The sequence below is a fragment of the Serinus canaria genome, chromosome 14 (genome assembly GCF_022539315.1).
Source record: "Serinus canaria isolate serCan28SL12 chromosome 14, serCan2020, whole genome shotgun sequence".
NCBI lineage: Eukaryota > Metazoa > Chordata > Aves > Passeriformes > Fringillidae > Serinus > Serinus canaria.
The window spans coordinates 10270483-10291889 of NC_066328.1; the positions used below are offsets into that span (position 1 = coordinate 10270483).

The 21407-nt window shown below is 47.2% G+C and overlaps 1 protein-coding gene across 2 annotated transcripts in view; it reads left to right on the top strand.

The window, feature by feature from the left end:
* Positions 1-347: 347 nt before the first annotated feature.
* The window catches only part of FAM20C (FAM20C golgi associated secretory pathway kinase), a 57995-nt gene continuing 36935 nt past the window's right edge, over positions 348-21407 (top strand). The window contains exons 1-4 of one of the 2 annotated variants that reach the window (XM_050980006.1): positions 348-1261; positions 1547-2281; positions 3991-4166; positions 12578-12656. In XM_050980006.1, coding sequence (XP_050835963.1) covers positions 1764-2281; positions 3991-4166; positions 12578-12656 — 773 coding nt within the window. In that variant the 5' untranslated portion in view covers positions 348-1261; positions 1547-1763. Of the gene's footprint in view, positions 2282-3990; positions 4167-12577; positions 12657-21407 lie in introns of both variants that reach the window. The other variant, XM_009091844.4, reaches the window with a different exon arrangement.

The window sequence follows — 21407 nt, forward strand, 5'->3', positions numbered from 1 at the left end:
ACCTGAAGAACCAGGAACAGCTCGTTCCTTCCTCCAGAGTGCCCTCGCTCTCGGACAACTGCCAGCAGCACTCCGGGCTGTGCTGGCCCCGTGGCCACCCCTTCCATTAGCCCACTGGGCCACCAGACACGGAACCAGCAGGAGGGAGGGCAGCTCGCTGCCGGGTTATCCCCCCGCGGGATCTCGGGTGAGACAGAGAGGGGCAGCGGAGCCCGCGGCTCCCCGCGCTGACCTTGCCGGGCGGGGGGCGAGCGCAGCGGGCAATGCGCCACTGGCCAGCCCGGGCGGTGGCGGAGCAGGAGCGCCGATCCCAGCCCGGGCACACACACACCGCGCTGCTGCTTCGCTGTGCTGTTCCTGCTGATTCTTCTCTACCGCTTCTCTTTTTTCCGCTTTATATATTTTTTTTCCCCCAAACCTTTGTGGAACAGACGCCCTCTCCTTGCCCCAGTTGGAGCTGCAGTAGAATGAAAAGGGGGGGTGGGAAAGAGGGAGGAGAGGAGGGAAAAAAACCCCTCTTTTGGTTGAGGTTTTCCTGTTACTATCACTGTAGCGTTTATTTAGCCAATCTCCTAACTATGACGTGAGGAAGGCAGGAATCATGGCTCGCTCATAATATTTAACACACCCACTGAAAGCTGGAGCTGCAGAGATACTAGTCCAACCAGTCTCCAGAATTCAGTGTAGCTGAAAGAGGTTTTCACTCTGCACCTGCCAAAGATCTCTCCCCCCTTTTCCTTCTCTCCCCCCTTCTCTCTTCCATTCTCTCTCTCTTTTAAAGAAAGATCTGTAAGACCCAGCAGAGATCAAAGACCTCTTCGCTAAAAAGAACCTCTACTGATTTATATTAGTTTCTTTCCTCTAATCCTTCCTTCTCTCCCCTCTTTTTTTTTTTTTTTTCTGTGCCATATTTAACCTTTATGTTGCAGTTGTGCCATCAGACAGTTTTGCAGCCAAAAAAAACCAACCCAAGCCAAAGCACAAGCCCGGCTCGGATACAGCAGCCACCCAGACTCGATCTCAGTTGAACTTACTAATCTCTCCCAAGCACTGGACGCGATGGATGAAGAAACTGGAACCGCTCTAAGAAAATGATTTTCCAGCCAATGTTCTTAAAGAGTCTGAGAGAAGAGAGGGAGCAAGAGCGAGCGGGGAGCGCTTCTGCTGCATCACTGCTCAAATCCAAGGGAAAGGAGTCAGCGTTTCCAGCACAGCCAAATATTATGGATGATTTTTTTTCTTCTGTCGCCTTTCCGCACAGGTTTTCTTAATATTTTTCTTTTCCCCCTCCTCCTCCCCATTTTTTTTTTAAATTTTATTGAATCAGCGCCTGTGTCTGATGCCGGTTTCCCTCCGAGAGCCAGTTTTCCCTGTTTGTTGTGATCCCTGTAATAAAAAGAGGGAGAAATCGTGAACAGATGGCTTTCTATATTACCATGCCGCTGGCATTGTTTTCCTGTTGATTTTAAAGGCTCGGTCCGGAGCTCTTTTTTTCTTTTTTTTAAATTTTTTTTCCCTTTTATTTTTTTTCCCTCCCCCTCCCAAGTTCTTGATGCTACTGAGACATGAGGACCTATCGGGTTTAGCCTGTTTATTTCCCGGCGCCTATGGAGGTAACTTTATTGACTTGATCGCTCGCTTCCCGACCCGAGAGGAGCACGCCGGAGCCCCGGGGGGGGCCCGGCAGCCCCGCGCCCGCCCGGGCTCTGTCCGCCGCCTCCCTTCCCTCCCCCTCCCCCGGTAATTCATCAGCCGCCCCGGCCATGAAAATGCTCCTGGTCCGCAAGTTCCGGGTGCTGATCCTGATGGTGTTCCTCGTCGCCTGCACCATGCACATCATGATCGACCTGCTGCCGCGCCTGGAGCGCCGGGGCCCCGAGAGCCGCCCGGGCTGCTCCTGCCCTCCGCCCGCCGCCGCGCCGCCCCGCGCCGCCGCGCCGCGCTGGCCCAGCAAGCACACGCTGCGGATCCTGCAGGACTTCAGCGCCGAGCCGGCCTCCAACCTCTCGTCGCAGTCGCGGGAGGCGGCGGAGCGGGCGGCGGGCGGCGGCGGCGGCGGCGCGGGCGGCGGGGGCGCGGCGGCGGCGGGGAGGGCGCGGCGCTTGATCGGCCCCGGGGCGCCGCGCCCGCCGCCCCCCGCCGGCAACGCCGCCCCGCTGGCCGCGCTCTTCGAGCACCCGCTGTACCGCGCCGCCCTGCCCCCGCTGGCCGACGGCGACCTCCTCTTCAATGTCAACAGCGACATCAGGTTCAACCCGCGGGCGGCCGAGCAGCCCGAGTGGTGAGTGGGACCGGGGAGGGGGACGGGAGGGCAGGATGGGGACGTGGCGTGTCCTCCGGGTCGCTGCCTTTCCGTGGGAATGCGGGATTTAGGGTGTCCTGGCTTTAGGGTGGAAGAGGGCAGAGGAGTGAACGGAGCGTTTCGGGTTCACTGGAAAAAAGAGCAGCCGTTCACAGGCTCACCCGGTCGTGTTCCTTCGGAAAATAAATGCCCTGAAATACAGAATAAACACGGGAGCACGGGAAGGCTGGAGCACTGAGGTCAAGGGGTCGGTCTGCCCCATCTCTAGCTGCAGCCGAGGAAGATGCTGCCAGAAGAACGGTGCGAGGAAGAGGGTGAGCTCACAGCGAGCCTTCCTCCCCAGCACCTTCCCAGTCTCCCACCCAGAGGTGAAGGGGCTGAGCAGTGAGGCCAGGCAGTAATACATTAACTTTTCTCAAAAGCAGGCTCTAGTGCCACAAAGGCATTCATCCTGGCAGGTATTTCCGCTTTCAGGATCTGATCTGTGCTACATTTTTCATCCTCAATTAATTCCCAGTGCCCTGCACCTCCGCTGCTCTCCAGCCTTCAAAGCAGTCAGTTGCCTCTGAATCGTATGCCCTGTTGGCTCCTAAGAAATGCTGAGAAATTCAATGACTGAAAAATCAAAAGGGTTGTCTAATACAACAGCACCCTCTTCCAAACACACTGACATTGTAATGTTTAAACAGCTGCATTGTACCGTGCAAAAGCTCTGTCAAGCTGCAGAGCAGCCAGCATGATCTAAACCTTTAGAAAGAGAGGATAAATAATTCTGATTTCCGCCCTATGAGCATGTGAATTGTCCAGGCCCGTTCCATCTAATAATCCTAACTGACTGTGAAGGGAAATAACCTGGAAAGTTTTGGGCTCTCTGAAAGAAAAAGGAAAAAAAAAAGTCACAAATGCCTGAACATCTGGAGATGACTGTAAGCACAGAGAACTCTGGATCAAAATATGGTTTAGTCTGTTCAGTAGGGGAAGAGTGAAATCAACACTGATATCCACCGTGCAGCTGCCTGCTGTACAGATTTTCCTTAGTGGCTGCAGTCAGGGTTCACAGAACTAAAGTGAATTTCAGAAGGTAGTGATCATTTTAATTAATTCTTTGCCGTAGTAGGTTCCTACTGCTCGGGAAGGGGCAAGACCAGCCAGTTCTTCTTTAGCAGCCAGTTCTGAGTGATGCAGTTTCTCTCATTCTCCCTTTTTAAGGAGGAGGAGTGGGTGCATTGGGCACCACAGCTCAGGTTTTGCTGCACTCTTATGTGCATGGGTTTCCTGCCCCATGTCCCTGTTAAATAAAGGTTCAGGATGATGCTGTTGTTCGAGTCAGACCTGTAAAAGCTGTGTGACCCAAACACAAGGTAAAACTTGTGCTCTGTGTTCCTGCTATAGAAGGGCCTCTGCCATCACTCAGTGATGCCTCTCTGAGTTTTGCTCCTGACTTTCATGGGTGTTAAGTCAGGCAGGAGGAGGGGAAGTGGGAATCCACCTCCCCACTAGCCCCAGGTGAGAGAAGGCTCCTGGTGCAGGGAGGAACCTGGATCCTCTCTCCCTTCTGTAGGCTTTGCCTTTCCAAGTTGTCACATTTTGAAGCCCTGTTTCTTGATAAGTGCTACAAACTGTAACATTATTTCATTCTCTTCAACTTTGGGTTTTTCTTGTTCTTTTTTTTTTTTTTTTGGTGGTAGGCAAAATGAAGATCATCATGAAGAATTTTTGCCAACTGGAGAGACCTCCGTAGACTCCTACCCAAACTGGTTAAAATTCCACATTGGCATTAATCGGTATGAGCTGTATTCCAGACATAATCCTGCAATTGAGGCTCTACTGCAAGACCTTGTCTCCCAAAAGATAACCAGTGTTGGTATGTTTGGATATGTGTTATTTTTTTATCATTATTTGCTCTTTGTTCAGGATCTCATTGCTGTTTGAGTATTTATATTTTGCATGGCTTCTCTCCAGCATCCCTGTAACTTTGCTTTCGGACTTTCCTGCTCATTTTCCCTGCTAAACATAAAGAGATAATTCCAGCTCTGTATTACCTGAATAATTGCCAAGTCTGCCAGCCAGGCAAACCCCATTCGTGTCAGAGATCCTTTAGTCACCATCAGGCTGAAAGTGCCCTCTTCAGTTATTTAAGATAAATACGCTGACAAAAACAAAAAGGGGATGGCAGAAAGCAGACAGCACCTTGCACGAGCTAGATTTGTATTACTGGCTGATTATTATTGAAAAGGCTGTGCCTGGCAGCCCTGCCTTGCCAAGGGAGGAGAGGCTGCCCTGCAGCCTCGCTGCGGTGGCTGCGGGAGCATCCGGCACCGCGAGCTCTGCGGCTGCAGGAGCTGCAGCTTCCCCAGGCATGGCAGGGAGCTCCGGGTAAGGCAGCCTCCTGCTGAGCAGAGCTCAGATCTGTTTGCTCTGCCTGTAAACCCTCAACAGGGATGTGCCCATGTCAGCCTTTGGCTCTGGTTAAACAAGGTGATGCCGTTCGGGGCTTTTCTCCAGGGCTGTTTAATGGCAACGTGTGTCTTCTTGAATTTAGCTGCCTAGCTGTGCAGGGAAAGAAATGTCACAACCTCAGATGAAAGGCCTGGGATACTAAACAAGTGCACACCCCGTGGTTTCCAGAGGTAGGGAGCTGCAGCGCAGGCAGTGGTTTCATCCACCAGACAGAAAATGGAGTTCCTTGTGCTGACCACAAAGTTGCAAAGTCCCTTTCAGAGGGATGAAATAGCAGGAGCTCTGTGAAAGTGCTGATGGTGTGTTGGCACCGTGGGATGAGGTCAGCAGGTCTTTAACCCTGCAAGGCAAAAATTCCCCTGGCTTCAGCAGGAAATGGTCTGGGCAAGAATAGCTCAAGCAGCCCTAAGGTTTACAATTTCCATTGTGTGAATCACAGCAGCTGCTGAGCAGGGATAAAGGAGATCCCTGGTCATCAGGAGAGGGCTGATTTAGCTGGTTGGGATGGAGTAGGTGTAAAGTGCAGGATGCCACAGGAGACCTTCAGCCCAGTGAATCTTGCTGTGTGTTGGCTGTGCTCAGTGCACTGCTCTGCTGGAGCAGCACTTTGAATAAAGCAGTTTGTGGTACACAGGGGCCATCCCACATGTTGGATTCCAGGATCCTGTAGCTCAGGAAAGAGGACAAACTTGGGCTTGTTTATTAATCTGTGATGGGTTTTCTGTCCCCAAAAGTCTGGATCAGATTCATTAGGGGTCCTGTTTGCCCATTAAGCCATGTGTTTTCCCTTCCCCAGCTCAGAGGTGACACTGCAAGTAGCAGCAGACTGCCCTTGCTCCTCTGGCCTGCACTGGAGGGTGATGAGGGCACTGTATGGACACAGCCTGGTTGGTTTTCTCCAGGACAGCCCTCACCTTTCCTGACCTCACCCCTCAATACCCACCAAGTTTTGGAATATTAGTGGCACATGCAAATGGGGATTGAGCCAGCACTTGGTAACACGTGTGTGAGCATTTCTCCTTGGGCACATCCACTGGGGAGGGACAGATGCAGCCTGTGCCCATCCCTGTCCCTGCAGAGAGCAGCAGTGCCCAGGCTGTCCCCAGAGGGGACAGTTGCCCAGCAGAGCCATCTCTTGAGGTTTGCACAAAGTGCACTGGCTGTAGCAGTTTGTACCACATGGCTGCTGAGTATTGATCTTTGCTCACCTCCCCAGCAGTCCAGAGCTCAGCTGCACTGTCTGTGCAGGAGGAGAGGTCTGCAGCAAACTCAGCAGTGCTTGAGCCATGGTCTGTCCCTCCTGCAGAGCAGGGGGATGGCTGAGGTGGATTAGGGACATAGAAGCTGGTGGGAGGGACAAGCAAGAAATAGTAGTTTAGTGCTCCCTCTTCACTTGATCTTCTGGGCTTGGTGTTCACTTGTGCTTCTGGACATGTGGCTCCACCTCTCCCTGCTTCAGCTGGCCTAGCAGCAAAGAATTATTATCCTAAAAAATGGGAGTGAGATCCTGACCCTGGTGACGTCAGTGGAAGTTTCTGCTATTTGCTTCCCTGGGGCCATGATTTCACCTCATGTGTCATACAGATGTATCATGGGGTTTCCTTTCATTCTGCTTTTGATGGAGCTTTCTGATCAATGGGGGGAAAGGGCCATGGGAGCACAGAGGAAGATTTATGGTTGCCATTAGCAAGTCCCTTTGGGATTGTCTCTGTTAATGTTTGAACAAGGCTCTTAAGAGCATGGTAGGGCCTCTTGTGCCTCTAACAAAAACACAGAGCCGTGGTTTGCAGCAATGAATCAGGATAATTTCCATAAATTAAACCATGAGGTGTATTTGGTATTGTTGTTGGCCGCTATGGGAACTGACAGGGAATGATTCCTACACATAAATCCCAGTCTAAAATCAAGTATATGGAAGTGGAAGGGGACTTTAACCAATATGGAGATGTCAGGATCTGAATTTTGGTGTTAGCTTACACTGCCTGACCCTGTGGGGTTTCAGGAGCTTTGCCAGCTTGCAAAGAAATAAAGAGCATATTGCTAATACACATTTTAAAATTATTTTTTGCACAATGCAACTTCTCTTATGTTGAAAATTCTTTGGATGTTTAAAAATACATGTTTTAAAGTAATTCCTGCCAGTTTTCAGCTTTACTGCAGAGCAGCAGAAGGATTCAAAAGCGTGTAAGCTGATTATTAAAGAGTAATATATTTGACCAAAGGACATTTATAGGGCTGTTACATTCTTTGCATATTCCTGCTTATCTTCTAATTAGCCTCGGGGTTTTTTTTCCTTATGGTCAATTTTTGCTGGTTTGGTTTTTTTTTTCAAGGCAGCTGGAAAGATGTCAAGTTAGGAGTATAAAATAAATTGAAACCTTGATAATGCCTGGTCTTCAGGATCCTTTTAGCAAGCAGGACAATTAAATATACAGGGTTACATGCATTAGGTGAAATGGGATATGGCTTTATCCAGTTTCTTCCCAGTGTTCAGACTTACTTTGGCTCTAACAGAATTAGATGTTTGCCTGATATCTGCAGTAATTAAACCCAAACTGCAGCAAAGCAGCATTCTTTGATTTCTCTGCTCACCCTGCATTGTTTATGGGTGAGAGTGGGGAGCAGACTGATCCCCCCCATCTGCCAGGACCACTCACACGGCTCTGTCATGTGCAGAGGTATTTTAAAATGAAAAGGGTGACAGAAGCAATTCCCAGGAGCAGGGAGCACCAAGGTGACATTTTCTGGATGTGAAAGTTTAAATGGAACAAATCCCTGGATGGGAGGGAGCATCCCATCCAGCTCCCACAGTGACACCTAGAGCTGGCCTGGGAAAGGACAGGGTTACCCGGGCCTGGCCCGGGCATGTTTCTGTGCTCTGCATCTATATATACACATATTTCTATTCATTTTGTTCAGCATAAAGGGATAGCTCTTAATTTGATTTAATTCACTGAAAATTTCCTCTTGCCATAAATAGGAGCCTAGAGAGAATTGTTTTTCCACTGAGCACTGAAGCCTGGCTTTCAGAAGCACATGCACAGGCAATTGCACATTTCCTTTGCCTTTCATAGCTGCTTATTGCATGCATAAATAACCATAGTTAGCTATTTTCTTGCATATTTTCAAGATGTCTGTGCATAATTGTGGCAGCACTATCAGCAGTTTAGCACCAGCTCTGGCATGGTGCATTGGAGGGGCACTGTGGGCTTGGTCTTGCTCTCCAGAGGAGATTCCCTGGGAGCAGAACAGACTTTGTAATTCCTCTGAGGTGCTGGGACTTATTTTTTGATTCTTTAATTCTGTGGTTGTAAAGAGAACTGACTACCTGGCTGAGGTAATTTGTGAATCTGTGATGCCTTCAGTTTGTGCAGGCAGTAATTAGAAAGCCAGTGTGTGAGATTACTCACACTGGGAATAAAAGCTGCAATTACCTGAGGTGGACTCTGCTTCAAGGCAGGGAAAGAAAAGAGGAAAGGGAATGACAAGAATCTAAATATTGAACTTAAATTCTGGCTCTAAAGAAAATCGTGAAGATGTCATCCAAAGGAAAGGAAGAAGAGCTTTTGAGAACTTGTGAAAAACATTGAAATGAAGCAACTTTGATTTACTGTGTAAGGAAACAATGAATCTGCCAAGAGTCAACAGATTGATTTAATGGACAATTCCAGATGAAAGGAGGGGACTTAAAATGTACAGCAAAGCCTTAGAATAATATCACAGACTCTTCCCCTGCAGAAATCTTTCACTTTCTTGACTACAGTCCAAAAAGTCCTTTAAAAACACGTTAGCAGAATTGGCTGAGCAAGGACAAACTAAGAGATGATGAGGGCTTGAATTTATTTTTAAATATGTTCTTTACAGCTTGTACAGGGCCATGTCTCCAGCCTGGGGCAGAGCATTACTTGTTAAAGCCAATCAACATGTTTATGTTAGATTTAAGCTTGATCTATAAATAGGAATCCAAAATGGATCTGAGCATCCTCTGTTTCAGATGTTAACTGCATCCCAGGCTGTGACTGTATCTCACTTCTCAGGCATTAGCTCTGCATAATTAAATACATTTTAAAATGTTTGCTGGATGCTGATCAAAAGAATCAGGAAAAGTTCAGAGATCCTGTTGGGACTCTCTCTCTTGCAGAAAACCACGTGGTTTAGACAGGCTGGTAGCATCAGGGCAGTCATGGAGCAAAGCAGACGAGCTGGAAAGCCAGAGCAGCTGGAATTCCAAATCCCTTTGGGACAAATCCCTCTGGGCAGCACTGTCAGTGCCAGGCAGCAGCCAGGAACCCTGCAGCATGCAGCTTGAAAAGATGCCTGGGAGATGATAGCTGGGACACCTTCTGTATTGGATGGGGTCTGTGGCTCAGGGAGGGAATCCAGGACTTGTGTTGGTGAGGTGACAAAGTGGGGAAGCCACACATGGCAGGTGGCCATGGCAGCAGGCTCGGGGATGTAAATGGAGTGGGGATTTTTGCAGGCTTGATCCAAAGTCTGTCAGGGAAAACAGAAGGAATCCCACCAGTTTCGCTAATCTTTGCACAAGACTCTAATCCCAAACATTCAAGCAAAAAGATATCTCAGGGAATTTTTTGCAAAGCCTCCTGAAGTTAGGAAGATTTCTGATCACACCCTGGAGCCCTTACAGTGGGTTAACAGGAAAGGTTAATGCTGCTTTCCATTTCCTTCTACTTTGGAGGGAAAAGAGAGGCTCTGAATTGCCTGAAGATGAAAAGTAATGATGGCACTGGGATTTGTTTTTAGCAGTGTGCCAGTACATCCAGGAGCTGTGTGAGACTTGATTTGAAGTACCTGCTGTGAGCTAGCAGGTTTATAAAGCCTGCACAGAGCTGTTTGTGACCTGTGGTGTTACAGTATATTAAAATACTTCAGAAAGATAAAAGGTGAATTCAGAGTGTGACTAGTGGTTCCTTTGGAGTCAGCACAGCCTCGTGCTGCAAGGCTTTTGTAAAGATCCCTGGACCTGCTGGTCCCAGATGTGACAGATTGCAGTGGGGCAGCATCCTGCACTCCTTGGAGAAGGGGATGTGCTGCTCCTGGGTGCTGTACACCCTTCAGGAATGGCCCTGTGGGCAGCAGATGCAGGCACAAGGATGTCTCCAGATGAGCAAATGATGTTTGTTTGGGCCACAGTGGCCAGAGGGATGTGTTTAACTGAGGCTGGGCAGGAAAGGGAGGAGCACAGCTCAGAAAGGGAGAGGGGAGCCAGTGGGCAGATGTGATGCTGAGTTAGGGCAGGGGAAGTGATCTGACCTAGAGTGGATCATCTCCAGTGACACCTGCTCTTCTCTGGCATTGCCACCCCCCAAAATTTGGGCACCCTGGGCTGCTCCAAGGCTGGAGTTTGCAGGTACAGCAAGGTCTGTCCAGCAAGAGCTCAAAACATGGTCCAGGCTTAGGTGCTCCCCTCTCTGCAGGGATTACAATGTCACAATCCAGCCTGGAAGTGGAGGGTGGCCTTGGCTCACCCCACAGCACAGCTGTGGCACTGGGAGAGCTGCAGGGAGCCTGGGCACTGGGGGGAAGCCAAGGTGCAACTCTGCCACTGGGGCATTTTCCATGCTCCATGTGGGTTCTATTGTGTCCCTGCAGCACACTGGGACACAATTCCCACCAGTGTCCCCCTCTGCTTTCAGAGTTCCAGAGCTTGCTCCCAGCAGCAATGGAGGAGCCAGTAAAACTCATGTTGGGGTGAGGCTGCTGGTGCAACCAATTAAGGCAGTGCAATAAGATGGAGCTAAAAAGATGAGGGAGATGCTTTTGTCTTACTTCAGCTCAGTTCCTTCTGACACCAAACCAGGCTTTTGAGTCTCTCTGAATTGTTAATCTCCTTCATGCATTTCCCTGCCAGGTGAGGACATCCTTGCTGTTGAGCTTGGCTGCTAACAAACTCATTATCTGTTGAGTGGCTTTAATTAGCTGAGAAACCAGTCCTCCTAGTATCTGGAGCTCTGTGCCTGGAGAAGGGTGTGCTGGAACTTCCTCTTTTTCCTTCTTTGTACTGCTGTGGTGGCAGGGGGTTAGATTAGTGGATCTTTGAGGTCCCTTCCAACCCAGACCCTTCTGTGATTCCATGTTTGTTTGAAATGCCAGGCCTGTGGTGGTGGCTGGGCAGGGAGGGTGGTGGGGACTGCCCTGTGTGTGTCCCTGTGGGCATGGGGCAAGGGCAGCTCCAGCTGCCCACACTAACCAGGGCTGCTTCCAGAGTGCACAGGTGGCCCCAGGGCATCACAGGCAGGGTTTGGACCGGAAAGTTTCTGCTTCTCATTGTCCTCAGGCTCTGAGCTGGGCATGAAAAAGCCTTGTGCTCCTCCTGCCCTGAGCTCAACTGACCTGTTCTGCAGAGGGGAGGGAGTTTAATCCAGGAAATCCCTCTGCTTCTGCTTTACCTGGTCAGTGCAAATTGCTTAATGCCCTTTAATTTCTAATTATTTATTTGTTCCTTTGGGATAAAGTGGAAAGGCAAGAGAAGGCTGGGATCAGCAAAACAGCAGGACAGCAGGGATTTTATTCTAGGAGAAGTGTAATTATACTGACCAGATTTGCATAGCATTTTGTTGCAAAAATATTGGTTACAAGTGCTGAAAGAGAGCTGATGACCTATCAGTGATAAAGCACTGAAATGAGTAATTAAGAAGATGTGCAGCTAATGGCATTGGTTAGAGAAACAACATGTACAGGTGGAACAAGGGCAACTCTCAGCCAGAATTTACAGAGCAAGATAACTTGACATTTATGTAGCTCTCCAGTTGACATGGCTTTTGTCAGAACTGAAAAGAAAGGGATCGATTATCTGATGATTTCTAGAAAGCATCTTTAAAAGACTGACTCATCCACACAGGCCTGCTGGCCTTCCCAGCACAGAGGGGCATTCAGGAGTCAGGCTGTAGGTCATTCCATTTATTAGCAAGCTTGTGATTGAGGCAGCAGAAAAGCAGCTGTTTTCTGAATGTATGTTTATCTTTTTAAGTAGCCTTATCATCAAGTAAAATGCATTTTTATGAATTCTTACATGTATTATTTAAAAAATCCTAATTTTAAAAACTCTATAATCCAGCTGTTACTGTGATATTGTCCAAGTTTTTCAGAATGGTTTGAATGAGTATCAAATTCCCATTATCTCCCAGCTTGGAGATGGGCAAAGTCACTGTCCTTGTCACCTCCACTGTCCTCTTGTGCCCTCCCAGCCAGGCCAGGCTGCTCTGCACAGCTCTGCTCTCGTGTATGACCCACCTTGGGATCCCTGGAAGGTGATGGCTGGGCTTGGCTACATTTCCATTGTGCACAGAGGAGGTGAATTTACATATCTCTGCTGCTCAGGAACAGTTATTAAAATCACAGCAGAGATCAGAGATTGCTACAGTATCTGCTCATCCTTTTAATTAAGGAGCTGTCTGCTGCACCCTGGGCTGTACATCCCAGCTGCAGCTGTCTCTGAGACCCCATCTCCTTTCCCAGGGTGAGTCCCTTGTTAAAAGGGGCTCCAAAAGCAAGAGATGGAGAAAACAAGACTCCAGTGGTCTGCTCCTATGGGTGCTGTTCATCTGGGGTGCTTATGGAGCCCACGGTGGCCAGAAAAAGGCAAAAATTGTCAGGAAATACAATCCATGTTTAGTGCTGGTCAGCACTCAGAGCCCTTCCCTGTACTCTGCTGAATAATCTCTTGCCCAGTTGGGATCACCCTGATTTTCTCACCCTGCAGAGAAAACCAGATATGATTTGGTTTCAGGGAAACTGAGTGTCAGTAGATCCACATGGGTCATTTTAAAGCTGTTTTGTGTTTTTCCCCCACAGCAATGAAATCAGGAGGCACCCAGCTGAAGCTGATCATGACATTCCAGAACTATGGACAAGCATTGTTTAAACCAATGAAGTAAGTTTAAAAAGTCTGTGATTTAAAGTGGAATTGTGGTGGAGTAGCCATTTTCTCAGCTCTTAAATTTTGCTGTAGGATCTCCCAAAGTTAATTGTCTGGTTCCTGAGCCTGGAGCTTCAGGGTCTGTTGATCCCTATCCTGCTAGGCTGGTCTTGGGAAGAGATGCTGAGGACCCTTCAGAGACATTACATCTTCTCAGGAATGTTATTCACTCTGATCTCTGTGAAATCTCCTGTCATAAATACAGGATGTTTTCAGCATTTCTATCTTATGGAAACTGATTCCACAGGTTTATCTAGTGTCAGTGCTCCTCTGGAGCATGGCCAGACAAGAGAGATGATTCAGAACAGCTTTGGGAAGAGCTAAAGAGTATTTGTCTGATAAATTAGAATTTAATCAGTTGATTTATTGTTGTTTGCATTAAAGAGTTGTATTAGTCATTTCACTGGGTCTGTGCTGAGTCTGTGAAAATGAGTTTATCCAAAAGTGGTACTGCAAGGTAATGGCTCTGGAGGGAAAGGGAAGGACTGGGATTATGCAGTCTTGATTTGTGCCTGCCTGGATCCCATTGAGATGAGGGAAGTTATCCAGATACAAAACAGACTCCTGAATCCCAACCTGTATGTTTGTGTTGTAAGAAGGAAAATGACTCTGTGCTCGTTGTGGAGGGTTTAGCAAAGACACCCAGGGCTGCAAAGTGTTTAATGGAGCTAGTCAGGATCTAGGGTACCACTGGAATCATAAATTCATTTCCTCTTTTTGTTCCCACTGTAGGGAAGTTCAGTTAATTTCCTCTAAGAAGATCCATAGAAGACTAAAGTAGCTGAGAGTGGGAGGTTGAGAATATGTGTTGGCACTGAGTTAGAGCTGTAGTGGGGAGCACAGCTCAGGGGGGAACTGCTGGTTAAAGACTGAGACATTCCCTGTTCCACGACAGATTTTGCTGTAGATTGACTTCAGACAAGTACAGATTTTACTTGATTTTATTTGACTGCCAGAAAGGTCAAACAATTGGTCTGACCTTCCTTCAACCCAAGTTTGAGCAGAAACCCTCCCTGTGTGCTTCTATCCTGGGAATCACAAGAAAATCCTATGAACTTCCAGAGAGCACAAGGCATTTCTGCAAAGGCCAAATGCCTCTGTGTCATTTCCCAAAATGCACACAAGCCTCTCCATGTTTCCAGGGGATTGCTGGCTGCCTGGCAGAGGCTGGAGGAAGCACAGATGATACTGGCAGGAAAGTGGTACAAGAGAGCATCTGCTCCAGCACCTGCCCTTCCTCTCCCTGAGGGTTTAGATCACCAGGGCATGAGCCCATCCCCTTTATCTGCAGGTTTGATGCATACAGGCACAATTCCTAATCGTGTCTTGTCCCACAAGCAAAATCCAGAGCCAGGGGATTCAGGCTGCCTTTGAGTGTTTGGCAGAGTGGTGGTTGCCCTGTTGGCTTTTTCACCTAGTGTGTGACATGCTCCTTCTGCATCTCCTCAATGCAGGCAGTCCCAGCCTTTATCATTGCTATGACATTGTGATTCTGGGAGTGCTAATGAGGTCAAATCAAAATACTGCACGATGCACAGCCTCAGCAAGATGATGGATGGCAACAGAGGTGTAGCCACCTTCCTGTGCAGAAGCAATTACTACCACCCACTAGAACAATAACAGAAAAGGATGATGTCTTAATCATTCCTTGGCTTGATTTGAGGGGCAGCAACACCCCCTTTTCTCACTGCTCTTTGCACTGCACAAACCCTGCAGGAAGCACTCAGCAGCTGCTTTTCCAGGAGCACACCTTCCAGGAGCAGCACTGCTGCAGTTGTGCTGAGTGTGGCTGAACACATTAGGGATTTGCAATGAGGGTGTTTGCAAGCATCTGTCTTCACTCTGATAACAGGGAACAGGGAGCCAGATGCTCAGCTAGCATAAATCTTCCTTGCTCCTTTGGCATCTGGTCCCACTGGCCCCTTTCTCCACCTTATGGACTGTGCTTGATGGAGTTCTTGGAGAGGTTTGCAGCATCATTTCTTTATACAGAAATAAGCAGCCTAGAATTAAATTTAAAAAATAAATAAAAACCAGGCTTTAAATCTATGAGACTTATATTTGTAGGATCTTCCTAAGGCCCTTGACAGTTTCCATGATGTTTCTTGAGCTTCCCCTTTTCTACAGGGCACCCTTTTTATCCAGGCCTCACAAAGCTGGATGTTCTTTCCCAGGACAGGAGGCTGTAGGTAGCTCAGAGACATTTCTGCTCATCAGGGCTGGCAGACAAATTTTTTCTAAGTAGTTTAGAGCCATAAAATGTCATCCTGGTGGCACTTCTGAGGTGAGCTCATTGAAGGAAGCCATTGGGGGTACTCAGGTTGTCTCCACCTGGTGCATCCTATGTTTCATTTGTTTCTGTGTTATCAGCTCCGTGGCTTTTCAAAGCAACAGAAATTACAGGTTTTTTTCCTCATGTCTTGATAAGCCTCTTCAGACAAGCAACCTCCTTCCTGAACCCCAGGGAACAGAACTATTAGATAGGGCTGAGTGTAGGATTTCAAGCCTGATCCCAAGGAATATTGATAATCAAGAGTTTGCCAGCCTGTCTGAGATCTCAAATACTGAAAGCTGATGCTGTGAGGTACATGGAGGGTACTCTGTAGACATGAGGCCAGTCCCAGGCTCTGCCTGGATTTGATTTGCTGGAATTGCCTGGAAAGCTGTTTTTGCCACACAAATCCCACTCCAACAGGTATTAATCCAGTCTTCCAACCTGGATTAATACCTGTTGGAGTGGGATTGCAGCAGATAGCAGAGACCATGCCAGCCCTTCCCTGACACAGCTGGGCATCTGCTCGAGGGAGGGGAGCTCTCCAGACCTTTGGCAGTGCCTTCCACAGGGCAGCCAGAGCAAAATGTGCTCCCTGGAAAACTGCTGAACGTGCTGCAGAACTCCTCTGACTGGCTCTGCCCTTTCCCAGCCTCCCAGTTCCACACTGAATTTATCCAGGGAGAAAGCCAGCTCCAGAAAAGCCCAGGCAGAATTTGGAAATGGGGAAATGAGAATCAGCCTTTGGCATCTTTTGTGCTCTGTGTTTGACATTAACTGACAGCTCTTCATCTGGTCATTGATTCAGGCTAGTGGAGCAAATGAGGGAAGTGTAGCAGTCAGGGAAATGTGATAGCAGTAAATAAACCCTGATCAGCTGCAATTATTTTATTTATCCATGGCTCTGCATCTTCATTTCTGAAATAATTGCCCATAAAGTATTGCAGAAAAAGCCAAATTTATTTATAACTCCTAGGGCCCAGTAATAATAATAATTCCAAATGCATGATAGAAAAAGCACGTATTTGCTAAAACTCCAGGGAAGATTTAATGTATTTGCAATGTATCTTACAGTTAATGTGTACTTTTATTTAGCTCATAACAGTTCAATCATACCAATTATTACCATATGGGACAGGAAAAAAATAGCAACCTCCCCTCCTCCCATGATTAGTGTATCTAACTGTGCTAGTACTGTACATACAACATAATAAAATTTATTTCCATGAGTGCTGATATCTGCAGTTGCAGCTTTCTGTATGACTTACCAGGTAGGGATGGGTAGAGCCATAAATGTCTAAAGGGTTTTGGCTCACTTGTCCAAAAGGAGCATTTGTAGCTTTGTAGTTTTATTTGGTTTCCCTTTGTTTCTGCTGGCTCGTGGAGTTAAATAGCTGGCTCAGCCACAAAACCAACACACTATTTTTTTTCCTCCCAAGGCTTTATTCTTGAAGAGGGAAATTCTGCTCCAGTAGAGCCAGCATTAGGATTCCTATTGCACACACTGGTGCCAGGATTTTGAGAGAGGTTTTTACAGCTCCTTATGGAAAAGCCAAATAGGACCAGATAGAAAATTATACCTTGTTATTGGAGTTGTGAGAAAAGTGTCCTGTGGTCTGTGTTTAGGAATGACATCTCTCATTCCCATTTTTATATTGCATTGTACAAATGTGTGCAAGGGGCATTCATTATAAAATCTTTGAGGCTTGTTTGTTCCATTCAAAGAAATACTACTGTATCTAGTGAACTCAGTTTTGACTGAACACATAACAGCCAGTTCTGCTCCAACTTTAGATTTTACTTGATATTTTTAACATCTTCTTTCTTTTCTTCTGATTTTACAAGCCACAGTACAGGATTAGAAAGAGCCACATGACTCTTTCTTGCAGCAGATGAAGTTTGCAGTTCAAGTCTTTAATAAAGTAGAGCCAATTAGTCTCAGGGGAATGCAGGCCAGAAGAGGATTTTGGGGTGGTGAAATCCAGTCCCCTTGAATCATGAGCATTCATTAACTGATCAAACACTGCTGACTGTGTTATTTGGAACTTTGGCTCTCACTGTCCCTCCTGAAACTTGCTGCTGTGGAAATGATGCTGCCCATGGGAGCATCTCCATCTTCCTGCAGCCTTCAGAGCCCTGACCCATCCCAGTGCCAGCCACAAAACTGGCTGGTAGCCACAGACTGGGGCAAATTGCTTCTCCACTGAAACAAGCACACCCCCCTTTCAGTTCTGTAATGTTCCTGCAGCTGTCTCATGGCTCAAAGGCACAGCTGGGCTGAGATCAAGCAGCCAAGGTCATGGAAAAGCCAATACTGTCCCTCAGGGATGTGGATGTGACACCTGGGGATGGGGTTTGGTGGTCAGCCTTGTGCTGGGGGTTGAGTTGGGAGCTGGGTTTGGCAGTGCTGTGTTAGTGGTGGAACTCAGTGATCCTAGGGGTCTTTCCCAGTTAAAATGAGAATATGATTCTGTGATTTTTGTTTCAATGGGCAAAGCACAGCTTCTCACTGGCTTTTAGATGTCAGAGTGACAAAGGATTAGCAACATTCTTCAAGTTTCTCTTTGATTTGCTTTTAGGACTGTTCAACAAATAATGCATCCTTTGATAGGGATATTGAATAGTCCAAACAATCCCTGTAATACAAACAACTGTTAATCACTTTCATTTCCCACAGTTTTATTCCCTTTCTGAAGTTGTGGCTGTTGTACCTGGGAAGTGCAGCCTCCAGGCTTGATTATCATATCAATTAGGGTGGTGTAATCCTTCTGCACTGGTGGCACTGCTTCCAAGCCAGAGGAGTTGAAATGAACTCCAGGATGGAGGCTGCTGAAAGATTGCTTTCCTTATTACATTGCATCTCATGCTGTTTTGAGGAAATACGTTTTGCCAACCTGTTACATGTGAGCTGGCAGGCATCCAGTATAAACACACTGTTATAAGTCAACATAGCAATTAAATCAAATTGCAGTGTTTTCTCTGAGCAGCTAGAGAAGTGGGATGTGCAGCCAGTAGCTGCTCTGCTAGGAGCCTTCCAGGAGTGGCACTTTGGCACTCTGGAATGAGCTGTGTGAAACCCAGCTGATGGTCACTGCTCAAAGTAGAGCCCAGCCCCTGGGGTTTGCCCCTGGGCTAAGCAGTGTCACTGTGCCAGTCACTGCTCCTGTGCAAGGTGGGTTACTGGGGAGATGAGGTTCAATGAACTGCTTGGAAAGGCTGGAACTGGCAATCCCAGCATTCAGCTCATGTAGGAGTGTTTTAAAATTGCCAGGAATGTTCTCATTATATCACGAAGAGGAAGTGCTTTCATTGCTGCTGCAAGGAATAATCAGTAATCAGATATTCTATGGACCTCATCCATGAGATTTGGGGCTTTTTAAGGGCATTCAAATCCTTGTCAGCCAAATCCCTGCTGAAATGTTTACCTGAATGAGACTGATAGGCACATTTGATTGTACTTATATCAGGAATAAATCTGGAGTTAACTGGATGAATTATATCCTTTGATATTTAAAGAGCATGAGATCTGAATGTGGTCCTAAATAAGGACAGAGGAGGATGCTGTGTAGTATTTTAGCTCTTTAACTTTTGATATATCATGCATGAACTGTTTTTCTCTTTTATAACTAATCCTGTTCATCAGATCAGACTTCTTGAGTATTTCAGTGCCAATTGTGTTTCAGGACTCAGCAGTGCCTCTGGTCCAAATCTCATTTATGCAGATTGGAAAATTTGTGGTGACTTCAAGGGGAGCTGGATCAGGATTGAGGCTGACTGATGGCCCTGGACAGCAGTGAAATCCAATCTCTGTCCACCAGTGTGCTCTGCATTTCCCCTTGCCACAGCTCAGCAATTGCTGGTTGGAATATTGATCAATCCCATCCAGCTCAGGAGCAATTTGTTCTCAGATTCTGCAGACATGTTCATGGAATGACCCCAGAGTCAGTGCCTGCAAGCCCAGGTAGCTCAAAGGTTGTCTGTTCAGATTAGGGTCTGCAGGGACCTGTGACAGCAGATTTCACCGTGCCAGCAGCCAGGAAGGGAAGATAAACCTCCTTCCCTCTCTGGGCAGCAGCTCTGGTGTGCTGGCCCTGGATCATCCCCTCCTGGAGCAGGGCAGGATCTGCTCTAAGCCAGGACTGGGCAATGTGGGTCCCAGTGCTGGCAGGGACCAGACCTTCTCCCAGCAAACCAGGGCTGTTTGCTGGATAGCACCATCTCCATGGGGCTCAGCTCCATCCCACTTCCCAGCACTGGGAAGCTGCCAATCACCACTCCTGGTGAATTATCCCCAAAATCCTTCTCTCCTGACTTCCCCATGGCATCTTTAGCTCCTGACAGAACAGACTTTGCTCTGCAGCTCACAGAAATGCCAACACCACCATCTCTGTCTGGGGCTTTTTGCACAGCCTTCCATTTTTCCTCAGCTCATTTGCTGGGCTGGTCTTTCCAGATGATAACAGGATGCTCAATGTCTGTTTTTGTGCTTGTTTTACACTGACACAAATGGGCACAGGTGCTGCCTGTACCTGCCCCTTAACATTGTTTGAAGGGAGACCTGAGTCTGCAGTCACATTTCACAGCACAGAATTGTCTCTGCTTGATGAGCTGCCTTCTAGGTACTCATAGAATCCTGCTAATTAGTCTTTGGGAACAAAGACATGCTGGTGTTTATTTTTTCTTTAAAAGCCAGTTATTGCAGCAGCTAACTTTTTTTTTTTTTTTTTTTTACATTACCACAGTATATTAGGAAAGAAGCATCTTCAGTGTCTGATTTTAATCAAGCCACTTCTTCACTTTAATTTTCTGCATACCAAGAAGTGCAGTCCTGTGGCTTTGTCTTTTAATCAGAGAGGCACTTTAGCTCCTCAGTTCCTTATTTCATACAGTTTACCATGTATCAATGGTGCAGAAAAGCAAAGAGCTGGCATGCAATGCACAGTCTGTAATTTACTGCTGAGTAGCAGGGCTTGGCACACAGGGGACTGGTGGAGCACTGAGGTAAGATGTCCTAGTAAATCAAAGCAAAAAAAAATGTGTCCACAATGTTTTCAGTGGGATATGCAGATACTGCTACCCTGAAACATTCAATGGGAATTTGTCTCTGTTTCTCTACAATTTATAATCCTGAAACTAGTCTCCAGAGGCTGAAATTCAGGGAGGGGAAAATGATTTGTGCAAGACTTGTGGTGTAAACCACAGGCTGAGGCTGTTTTCTCTCTGGAGCAGCACACATGGCTTTGTCCTGAGGATGAGTTGCACCATTCTCATCTTGCCCTTTGGGAGGAGTTATTTTTGGATGTTTTATGGAGCTAAATTGCTCTTTCTCTGGCCCTGGTCTTTATCTCACACAGAGATAGCTCTGGGGATCACCACTGCTTTGGAGGAGGCAATTGGGGATTTGGCCACTTGCTCCAAGGTTTGTTTGAAGTTTGTCAGCTCATTTAAGCCCTCAAGATTTCTGCAGGTTTTTGAGTTAGGGCTGCTGGCCATCCAAAGGGGCAGGAGATAAGCAGCAGTGAAATGGATCTGATGAAACAGCAAGTGTAGGACTCAGGACCCGTGCCCAGCTCCTCCAGAGGTCACCAGTCCAGGCAGCACAGTTCTGTGGGCAGTGACAAGGCAAAGCTGGTGTGGCATTCAGGACAGACCCACAGCCTGTCCTGCAGGTCAGCACAGGAAGGTTTTGGCAAAGCTTAGGAGAGAGGGCACAGCACAAATCCAAATGAGGCCCTTGGCATGGTGCTGTTGGTGACTCACTGCTGTAAAACAACAAAAAAAGTCTGTTCCAAATAGCCATAATAGCTGTTAATAACACAGATTTAGGGCATGCTGAAAGTTCCTGAGTTGCTTTTTTTTTTCTTTTCAGTGTCTAGTTCAATAGCCTTAGTACTTTTCTTGTTAATTTACAATTTTTCACCCTGCTGTAGTGTTCTGCATATGGGTAAATAAAAGTGAGAAAGCCTGAAAGACTCATTTGCATGTGAAGAAGGAGCAGAAACACAGAGTAAGTAGCATCTGCAAACGTGTGGGAGCTGGAGTAGTGGGGGGACAGCAAAACTGTTGTAAATAGAAGCAGCTTAAAGTGCAGGATTCTGTGCTATGGATAATAAAACACCCCAAGCCAGCACATGAGCCAGATTCTGTTCTCAGCAGCAGCATCCAACTGATCCTGTTGGCACCTCAAGGCCCTTTTGTAAACCTTGCTAATTCCTAGCCCAAATTCTTCCTGCCAGGGTGTTCACCTGGCCATGTATGGCTGGAGACCTGTGATAGCAGAAATATTGCACACACACCTCAGCCATACACAGGCTGTATGTGGATTTTAAACTGCACTGATTAGCTGGCACCAGCAGCAAAAGAAATGGAGATGTTAAATAAATCTGTTGGTTTAATGGGAAATCTAGCAATAATTGGTATAATTTTCTTTGGTT